The sequence below is a fragment of the Bidens hawaiensis genome, unplaced genomic scaffold, assembly GCF_021521415.1.
Source record: "Bidens hawaiensis isolate Kalapana, Puna unplaced genomic scaffold, B.hawaiensis_p1.1 tig00008759_1, whole genome shotgun sequence".
Classification (NCBI taxonomy): domain Eukaryota; kingdom Viridiplantae; phylum Streptophyta; class Magnoliopsida; order Asterales; family Asteraceae; genus Bidens; species Bidens hawaiensis.
Genome location: NW_027491631.1, coordinates 160,064 through 171,579, shown reverse-complemented (window position 1 = coordinate 171,579; position 11,516 = coordinate 160,064). Strand labels below are relative to the sequence as shown.

At 40.4% G+C, this 11,516-nt stretch overlaps 1 protein-coding gene across 1 annotated transcript; it reads right to left on the bottom strand.

Annotated features, from left to right (window-relative positions):
* Positions 1-936: 936 nt before the first annotated feature.
* Positions 937-1,563, bottom strand: LOC143529820 (secreted RxLR effector protein 161-like). The gene has a single exon (XM_077025524.1). It carries the CDS (start codon positions 1,561-1,563, stop codon positions 937-939), a length of 627 nt encoding a protein of 208 aa, XP_076881639.1.
* Positions 1,564-11,516: the final 9,953 nt, after the last annotated feature.

Genomic DNA, 11,516 nt, shown 5'->3' with positions numbered 1-11,516 from the left:
ACACATTTTTGCAAACCAAGAAAAAGGAAGCCGAATGAACTCTGTGGTACGCATGCACTTTTAACCTTATATTTTCCACTCAAATATTGATTTTTTATACATTTTAAAAAGTGTCAAAAGAATAATTAATTGCACATGTCATGTATACCAAATTTGATGTAAACCTAAGTACCACAATAAAAAAAATGATATTTGTAATCATGTAAAAATTGCACTGCTAAAACACGTGGGTAACAGTGCTACTTATTCAACAATTTCTTAATCTTCTCTATTGTTCAAGCAAACTTCCTAATGGACCCAAGAACCCATTCTTTAAGCGAAAAAATATCCCTAATAACCCGTTCTTTAAGCCGGAAAACAACCCAAAAAAACCTATTCAATCCAAATCTTTTCAATCATATTTTAGTTTATTGGCCTCGTTTGACTTCCGACGCAAACGATACGCGAACGGGAACACATTCCAAACCCAAGCAACCACCACGACCAGAACCATTACACAACCACAGCTGAAAACAACTACAGAAAAGAAAAACACTGAAAAGGACATGTATGGAGTTGGCTTTGATAAGTGCATGGGTCAATGTTTAGAAAGACACGCTTATTTGTTTTAGTTATTTTCTATTATATTTTCGGGTAGAGGGCATCAAGAACGAATTAATAACGGAAACACAAACGAGCACACAATATTCACAATATTTAGGGTAAACTCACGTATTATTATAATCAAGTAACTAGCACAAAACTTGAATACAATAATCCCTCTCACGCATACAATAACCCTAACATGGCTATGTATATATAGGGAGACCATAACATGGTCAACAAGTAATTACCAAATAAAAAGCCTAATTATAACCCCATAAACCCATTACATCATTAATGAATTCCATAGGCCCAATAGGTCACCTACACGTGACGGGCCTAGTAATATGAAAATTACCAACAATCACCCCTTAATTTCTGACTCGAAACTAGGAGATCTTCAACACCGAGCAATCTTCTCATCTCGTCAAACTTGATTCTCGCAAGTGCTTTTGTAAGAATGTCAGCTCGTTGTTTCTTGTCACTAATATGCTCCACCACTAACTCCTTCCGCTCCAAACATTCCCGTATATAGTGAAATCGGGACTTTATGCGCTTGCTCCGACTATGAAAAATGGGAATTTTAACCAAGGCAATCGCCGATATGTTATCAATCTTTAACACCACTTCTTGAAATTTCTTTCCGGTCAATTCCGCTAACAATTCACCTAACCATAAGGCTTGTCCCGCAGCTGAGCTCGCCACCATGTATTCTGCCTCACATGATGAAAGCGCTACGGTGCATTGCTTCTGTGAGCACCAAGAAATCGGAGCTCCCCCATAATAGAACACATGACCGGTAGTGCTTCTTCCATCGTCTTCAACAATGTTATGGAAACTATCACTATACCCGATCAACTCCTTTGATCCACCTCGTTTATGCCTGATCCCCCATCCAACAGTTCCTTGAATAAACTGAAGAATTTGTTTAATTGCCTCCAAGTGAGACTTCTTTGGAGTTTGCATATATCTACTAACCATGCCAACCGAAGACGCTAAATCAGGTCGAGTGTTTAACAAGTAACGAAGACACCCAACCAACTTTCAGTAATCCGTTGCATCTGCATCAACATCATCCTCGGCTTTAGGCAATTTAACATTAGGATCCATTGGTACACCTTTAGAATAACAATCCTCCATCCCAGCTTCTTTCAATACCCTTCGAGCATAAGCACTTTGATGGATTTGAATCTCTCCAACTGTGAGACTTCGATTCCGAGATAGTAAGTGAACATTCCCAAATCAGACATTTCAAACTTCTTGGACATCACAAGTTTGAACTGATTAATGTGATCGTTATTTGGACCCATAACGACCAAATCATCGACATACACGCCAACAATAATAATATCGGTTCCAATCAATCTCTGATACACCGCTTGTTCTTACGAGAACCTCACAATTTTCAAACCCGTTCAAATCAATCTCTGATACACCGCTTGTTCTTACGAGCACCTCACAATATTCAAACTCGTTAGAATACCGACAAACTTGGTATTCCATGCCCATAGTGCTTGCCTCAAACCGTATAAAGTCTTGGTTAGCTTGTAGACCTTGTTTTCCTCCCCGGGTTTAACAAACCCATCTGGTTGAGAAACAAACACCTCTTCTTGTAGCTCCCCATGTAAAAATGCCGACTTTACATCCAAATGATGTAATTGCCATCCCTCGGTAGCTGCAATGGCAATGAGCATACGGACGGTTTCAAGTCTCGCCACCGGAGCAAATACCTCATCAAAATCGGCTCCGGGTTGTTGTATGTAACCCATTGCCACGAGTCTTGCTTTATATTTATTAATCGAACCATCTGCATTTCTTTTCACGTCCTCGGCCGACTCCACGTCCACAACCTCCACGAGTGGACTCATGATCATTGTACCGACTACTTGAGGATTCAGACCTTTAAAACATAAGCTTACCTTGGGTTTCGGAATGCATGTCTTCTTCCCGAATGCGCTCCTCGTATGCTTTTAAACGTCCCACCACGTCAGTTTTGAGATCCAAAGTTTGTTCAAAAGATGCAATAATTTGAATAAACTTACTTCAGGGTAGACTTGAAAGGAACTTCTTGACCATTTTAGTTTCCTCGATCATCTCTTCTAAACTTGCCGCCTTCGACGCCGTATACGAGAGTTTCGCCACAAACTCATCAATGGTCTCCGTCTCTTTCATCCTCATACCATCAAACTCATTCATGAGAGTTTGCAACCTTGCCTCCTTAACCCGATCAGCCCCCAGATTACGTATCTTAATCGCGTTCCAAATCTCCTTGGCCGACTCAAGATTACCCCACTTGCATGATTGTTGCTTCCGGGATCGACTGATAAATCAACGCAGTCGTGATGTTGTTTTTATCATCATCGGTTGCACCCGGATTAATGGTATCCCAAACCTTATGCACGTTCAAGAGTACCTTCATTCTAATAGCCCATACCGTGTAATTGGTAGATGTAAGCATGAGACTTTTGAGTGCATTCGGGTTCCCGCTCTCACTTACATCGCTCGTCTTCACTGCTTCCTTATCACCCATCGTTCTTCGTGAAACTCCAACCACGCAAAACAAATCAATCAAACTTTGTGAACCAAGAAAAAATAATAAAACCAACTTATATTATTATTCCTTCTTGAGGTTTACGTCAACAACAACAAAAAGAAATCTCTTTTTATCTTTCAACAGTTGGCTTTTTTTTCTTCGTCACCTAAAAAAATCACCACTAACTTTTTGAACCAAACAACCAATCAAATATAAGAACTCTTTTTACCTTTCCCTTCTATAATAATAAAGCAACAACCTTGCTTCAATCGACACTGGGTATAATTGCTAAATACCAACTTATAATTGACTTTTATCACGATCGACACGTCATATATGGAAATGTTTTTTTTTCGGAGTTAGCTCTTGATACCAATTCAAGAACGAATTGATAACGGAAACACAAATGAGCACACAATATTTATGGTAAACTCATGTATTATTATAATCGAGAAATTAGCACAAAACTTGAATACAATAATTCCTCTCACACATACAATAACCCTAACATGGCTAAGTATATATAGGGAGACCCTAACTTAGTCAACAAGTAATAACCAAATAAAATCCTAATTGTAAACACATAAACCCATTACATCATTAACAAATTCCATAGGCACAATAGGTCCTACCCAGTCACCTACATGTGATGGGCCTAGTAATATAGAAATTACCAAGAGGGCATTAGCCCGGCAAAGAACCATAACAATAAAAACGTTTACAAACTTTAAGGGGGCATACCCTTGAGACCTTAACCTTTCTCTTCAAAACATGCTTTGGAGATCACAAATAGGACACTAAACAAACGGTTCTCAAAACACCAAAACCTAAGAGTCCTAATCGGAAACAAAATCTACCAAACCGGATACCAACCTGTCACACCCTCACTTAATGCCTAGGCGTGTAACTCAATAGTTGGTACCGTATTTGAATATAAACTTAGAGTTACGTTCGATTAGCGGAAGTCTTATAAAATAATAGGATCAAAGTTGTAATTTATTTACATAAACAAAAGTCGGGAATTTAAAAGATTCACGAACTAGTTCAAAAAGATTACTTGTTTTTACATTACAAAACCACCACCCTTTTATATATTAAAGTTTTAACAAAAGATCCGAGCCATCGGATTTAAATATAGCACTTCCACACATCCAAGCGCTAATCTTGTTCACCTGCACAATATAAATAAAATACGTCAGCAACGAATGCTGGTGAACACGTTGACGCAAAAATATTTTCTTTTACTTTATTACCCCTCGAGACTACGCCTGCCTCGGCCAACGTGGCTTAGGAATAACAAAGTTAAAACAATACATTATAAACTTGAGTCTCTACTCTAGGTCACCTCAGCAAACACCGCAGGGTTCGACTTAGTTAAGTACCCGTAAATATACACAAAAGGTCGTACTCCCTGCAGGAGAGCGTCCTACGACCAAGGGTGGTGCGGTGTGCCCACCGCATAGTACCACCTATGTAAGGATCCAGACACACGTATACCACAGCCTGAGGGCTAGGGTTATACTTTCATTTATAACGGTTTTAGGAACACATAGTTCCTTGTAAATAATTTTCATATAACATGTTTGACTCATTTTAAAATAAGTTATAAAAGTTTGGGGGCGTATTCACCATTTCGCTTTGGGATCGGCTTTACGCACCGTCCGAGGGTATTTCCCTTTTTATCTCGCACCTATAGTACGAGTATAAATATTTTGTTAGTCGGATATACAATCCGGCTTAAGACCTTTAGTCTTGTTCTATACCTCGATGAACCTCTAGTTCATATATCTCATTTACTTGAAAACCTTTAGTTTAAAAGTAATTATAAACCTTTAGTTTATATAAAAATCCGACGTTTCTTCTTCTCTAAGAAACGTATTCTTTTTCTTTTATTATTTAGAATACTAATTATTAATTAAATAATAATAATTTCATAACAAAGAATATACATATATACTTACACACATATATACGTATTTAACAATATTCAATATCTATTTTTTCATTCATTTCTTTGCTATGTTTATTTCTCTTTTATCGAGGTATCGAGTATAACCTCGACTTAAGGCTTAAGTCTTTATTATTTCTTTATTATTTTCATTGGCGTTTTAAGCCTTACCTTAAAGGCTTGTGAAAACCCTAATGACTCGAGCAGCAATCCAACGCCGCTTCACTTCTCGATCAACTTTGGTACGCCAACGATAACACCAATCTTCGACAATTGATAGTACGCATTTCAAGAATAACACCTTCCTTGGTCGAATGTGGGTGGAGGGTGGCACACACTTCGAGGAAATGTCGACACGGAAATCGAGGAATCATGCACGCAAATCGAGGAATTATGGTACGATTATCGAGGTGGATCGAGTATACGATTGTTGGGATTTAGAGAGAAGCTAGAGAGAGTAATGTGTGTGAGTTTTGGTGTGCATCAAATGAAATCCCGGAGGTTGCTATTTATAGACAATATTTTGTATCCTATCGCGATACGCGATGGGTCCTTAGGCTGACCAATCGCGTAGCGCAATATAGGTCATATGAGTCACAGAGTAGGCCTACCACGTGGCGACACGTGGCAGCCGTTGCGCCATGTGGCAGCAGTGTTGCCACGTGGTGACACCTGGCAGCAGGTGGTGCCACCATGTGCCACGTGGCACACGTGTCAAAACGCGTCAGACCACGTCATCGCGGTACGCGATGACGTTGGATCAACAGCGATCGCGTATCGCTGTTGACCCTTCCAGAAACTTTGACCAAGCGCCGTCGCGATACGCGATGGGCTTGTCTTTTTTCCCGTCGCGTATCGCGATAGGACAATAAATCAGAATTTTCACTTTAAACCCTAAGGTTTGGAATTTGGCATTTTCAATCCCTAGACTTTGGAAAGTTTATATTTTGAACTCGAAATTTTCTCGATGTTACATCCTCCCCACCTTGAAACAAATCTCGTCCTCGAGATTGCTTTACAAGAACAAGTGGGGGTATTTCTTTCTCATTTCCGATTCGAGTTCCCATGTATATTCGGGCCCTCTACGCGAGTCCCATTTAACTTTCACAATTTTCAATGTTCTTCTTTTCAATTTCTTTGTTTTCGAATCTTTAATTTGAATTGGACGTTCTACAAATTTTAAGTTCTCATTTATTTCAACGTCTATTAATGACATTGCTAATGACTCATCGGCTACACTCTTACGCAGATTCGAAACATGGAATACATCATGTATCCCTTGCATTTCCTCGGGCAGTCGCAAACGGTATGCAACAGTGCCGATTCACTCAAGTACCTCAAAAGGTCCAACGAATCGATGACTCAATTTTCCTTTCTTACCGAAGCGAACAATGCCTCTCCAAGGCGAGACTTTTAATAACACTTTGTTACCAACATTAAACTCTAATGGCTTATGACGTACATCGGCATAACTCTTTTGGCGATCACGTGCCGTCTTAAGTCGTTCTCGAATTTGAAGAATCTTGTCGGTGGTTTCTTGGACTATTTCGGGTCCAGATAATTGACTGTCTCCGGTTTCAGACCAGCACACGGGCGTCCTACACTTTCGACCATACAACGCCTCAAATGGTGCGGCTTGAATACTTGTGTGATAGCTATTATTGTACGAAAATTCCATTAGGGGTAAGTGGTCATCCCAACTTCCACCTAAATCAATCATACAAGCCCGAAGCATGTCTTCCAACGTTTGAATAGTTCTTTTGCTTTGCCCATCAGTTTGTGGATGATAGGAGGTGCTAAGGTTTAATTTCGTGCCGAGTGCTTGTTGGAAGCTTTTCCAGAAATGAGACGTAAAATGACTGTCTCGATCCGAGATTATTGACAACGGTACTCCATGTAAAGCAACGATGTTGTTCATATAAATACACGCTAGTCTATCCATTGAGTACGACTCGTTGATGGGTATGAAATGTGAGAACTTTGTTAATCGACCCACAATCACCCAAATAGCATTGTTTTGTCGAGTCATCATCGGGAGTTTGGTAATGAAATCCATAGTGATTAACTCCCACTTCCATACAGGAAGTTCGGGTTGCTGAAGCAATCCCGAAGGTTTTTGGTGTTCATCCTTGACTTTCAAACAAGTTAAACATTTCGCAACATGCGAAGCGACATCCCTTTTCATCCCATTCCACCAATAGTTTGCTTTGAGATTGTGGTACATTTTATCACTTCTGGGATGCATCATGTATTTCGACTTATGGGCTTCGTTCAAAATTTTATCACGCAAGCCTCTAATGATTGGTACCCAAATCCTATTACCGAGTCTAAGGATACCATTGTCACCTTTGACTAGCGAGTCAATGGTGCCGTTACGTTTTTAATCAGAGATTTGATTTTCATTGATCGCTTGTGTTTGGGCCAATTTGATTTGTTCGAAGAGATCGATTTGGAGTTCTAGACGCAACGCTCAAACTCTTTTGGGCTTCTCATGTTCTTTGCGACTTAAGGCATCGGCCACGACTTTGGCTTTGCCTTCATGGTAAACAATCTGACAATCGTAGTCATTGAGTGTTTCCATCCATCGCCGTTGGCGCATGTTAAGCTCTTTTTGATCAAAAATATGTTTCAAACTTTTATGATCAGTGTACACAGTAAATCTTACTCCATAGAGATAGTGCCTCCATATATTAAGTGCAAAGATTATGGCGCCCAACTGTAGATCGTGAGTCGTGTAGTTCTTTTCGTGTACTTTGAGTTGACGAGAGGCGTAAGCGATTACTTTCTTGCGTTGCATTAGTACACATCCCAAACCAGAATGGGACGCGTCACTAAAAACAACAAAATCCTCAGTACCTTCTGACAAAGCTATGATAGGTGTTTGGGTGAGCTTTTGTTTAAGTATATTGAACGCCTCTTGTTGCTTCGTTCCCCATTCATACTTGATGTTCTTACGAGTTAAGGAAGTTAGGGGAACGGCGATACGAGAAAAATGTTCAATGAATCTACGGTAATAACCGCCCAAACCTAAAAAACTTCGGATCTCGGTTGGCGATTTCGGGACCTCCCACTTAGAGATAGCTTCAATATTAGTGGGGTCCACTTGAATACCGTTTACATTAATGATGCGACCAGGAAATTATACCTCATGCAACCAGAACACGCATTTTGAGAATTTGGCGTACAACTTTTCGGTTCTAAGAATTTCAAGCAATGTTCAAAGATGGTCTTCATGATCATCCTTAGACTTAGAGTAAATAAGTATGTCGTCGATGAAGACGATAACAAATTTATCCAAGTAAGGCTTGCAGATACGATTCATCATGTCCATGAACGCAGCTGGCGCATTAGTATGTCCAAATGGCATAACAGTGAACTCATAATGGCCATACCTTGTTCGAAAGGCGGTTTTCGGAATATCTTCGGTTTGAACTTTGAGTTGGTGATAGCCGGAACGAAGGTCGATTTTAGAAAAGAAGCTAGCACCTTGAAGTTGGTCGAAAAGATCATCTATACGAGGGAGTGGATAAGGATTCTTGATTGTGACTTTGTTTAACGCACGATAATCGATACACATACGCATAGATCCAACCTTCTTCTTGACGAATAGAATTGGCGCTCCGCAAGGTGACGAACTTGTTCGGATGAAGCCTTTCTCCAAAAGCTCATCGAGTTGTTTCTTCAACTCCTTCATCTCAGTTGGCGCTAAGCGATATGGAGCTTTGGCGATCGAAGCGGTACCAGGAACAAGATTGATCCTAAACTCTACTTCACGATCGGGAGGGATTCCGGGAAGTTCATCAGGAAAGACATCAGAAAAGTCGGAAACGATAGGAACGTCCTTGATTTCTTTTGGCTTGGACTCTTCAGTGACGTAGGCCATGAATGCGAGGTATCATTGATTCAAACATTTGTTAGCCCTAATCATAGAGATTATGCTAACTTGGCCAGCGTCTTTGTCCCCTTCAATTCGAATCGTTCGTTTAACGGGGGCTTGAAGTTCAATAGTTTTGCTATTGCAGATGATACGGGCATGGTTATCGGATAACCAATCTATACCAAGTACAATATCAAAACCAGCCAGACTCATGGGCAACAAACAAATAGGTAGAATATAACCAGCTAGAAGTAATTTTTCCGTTTTCAAGGGCTTCGGAGATCTTAACGATTTCGCCACTAGCAGTCTCGACGCTTAGAGTTTTATCTAACTTTATTAAAGGTTCGTTTAATAGACTACAAAAACTATAATCTATAAAACTCAAATTGGCACCCGAATCAATTAAAACTCTAGCATAGGTGTCGTTGACTAGAAACGTACCGGTGATGGTTTCCGGCATGTCAGCGGCTTTCTTTGTGTCGAGTACGAAGACTCGTGCATTTCCCTTCTTGTTTTGGCCACTTCCACCCGCACCACCAGTTGCGGATTTGTTCTTTGGGCACTCGAAGCTTAAGTGGCCCATCTCCTTGCAGTTGTAGCACGTCATCTTTTTCTTCCAACAATCAGCGACATCATGACCCGTACGATTACATGATTCACAAACTTTAGGAGGCGGAGCGAAATTACATCGTCCTTTGTGATACCTCCTACTAGTCTTGCATGGCGTGGCGTTAGAGTTGAATCGGTTTTGGTTTACACCCTTACCTTTGAATCAATTGTTTCCTCCGCTCGTTCTTCCTTGAGTTGTTGTTGTTGAGACCTTCTTGTCTTCCTCTTTATTGTGGACCATGCCGCCCATTAGGTAACCAGCTAACTCCATTGCAGAGTCAGCGGTTTGAGGTAAATGTGACCTCACCATGTCGCGGATTTCCCACGGCAGTCGCCAAATGTATCGAGTGACTTTGCTGGATTCAGGATTCACCAGCTGGGGAACAAGACGGCAGTATTCGTGAAAATTGGTGTTGTATTCACGAAGGTTCGTCCCAACGACTTTAAGGTTAAGAAATTTCGTTTGGATTTGGTCAGTTTCATGCATGGGACAAAATTTTCCCATTAACAGAGCCTTGAATTCATCCCAAGTCAGGCCATACATCACCTCTCTCCCCTTACTCATCATCAATGTGTTCCACCACTCGTGCGCTTCTCCTTTGAACATGAGCGCCGAATATTGCATCTTCTCCTCATCGGAGCATTTGCTTGTTATCACGATTGTTTCCATTTCCTCAAGCCACCTCACAGTCGTGATGGCTTCTTTATCACCATGGAACTCTTTCGGTCCATAGTATTTGAAGTCCTTAAACGAACATCCACTGATCTTGAGTTTCTTAAATTTTTGTCTAACGCCTCCATCGGCATTTGACTCATGAGTCTCTTCGACCTGAGATGGGTTCGGACGATATTTGGAAGGATTAACAGATCGAGAATTTCTAGATTGTCTAGATTGGTATCTAGCTTCAGATTCTTCCCTAACCGCTTTCTTAATCATCTTTTGAATTTGGTTTAAATATTTTTCGGGAATTTCTTCTTCTCGTTCGTTCTCGGGGCCTTTCCCTTTTTCTTTTATTTCTTTCTCTTTTCGAGCATTCTCATTATTACTTTGCTCTGACATTTTCTTTTAATTATTTCTTTTTAACTGAAATTTAACAAATTTCTTTTATTAAATATATATCTTATTTCACATTAATATATATATCACAAATGATATATGTATTTTATTTTACAACACACACACACACATATATATTATATTTAACACACATCACTTTCTCGTCACATCCCTTGTCTTCAATCCTTTATAAACTTCTTCACAACTTTCATTAATTTGTTGCATTTGCGAAGAAGTGTTTTTCCCATCTTCTTCTGCCACCTTCTTTCTCCAATCATCGGTTTCATGTAAAGCGCGATCCAAATGTTCTTCATACGACTGTGGGACTACGTTAGGGTATCCATATTGTGGTGGTGGGTCGCGGTAACCCAATGTCACCATCTCATAGTGATTTCTTGGTTCTGGATACGGGACGTAAGTCATGTTGGATGCACGGTAGAGGAAAGTCTTGGCAGATTGGTTTTGCTCTCGAATTTCATCAGCTTGCTCTTCAATTGATGGAATTTCTCCTTGGAATGGTGGGAAGCTTGACGAAGCTTGGTTCTTAAGTTTCTCGAGGTATTGAACATAGGGATCAACAGAACCGTAGGTTGGGTTTTGGGAAGTGAGTGATCCTTCCAATGAGCTTGACATCTCGTTGGGATTTTCAGGATGCTCTTCTTCCGGTTCTTCCCCGGACTCTTCCTCAGGGTCCTCTTTTTCTTCAGGATCCTCCTCTTCTTCAGGGTCCTCCTCTTCTTCGGGTTCTTCTTCTTCTGGTTCATCTTCTTCCATGGGTTGTGTAGCTTCATTCATCATCGAGGGTATTTGAAAAGTCTCATAGGACATCATTATCCTCATTTTGGTCTTACGGTACGGCCCTTCACCTTTGTTGGGTTGAGAGTTGACTTCATTAGCGGTGGAGATTCCA

Coding starts and splice junctions, on each gene's coding strand:
- LOC143529820 (XM_077025524.1), bottom strand. CDS start 1,563: ATGGTTAGTAGATATATGCAAACTCCAAAGAAGTCTCACTTGGAGGCA.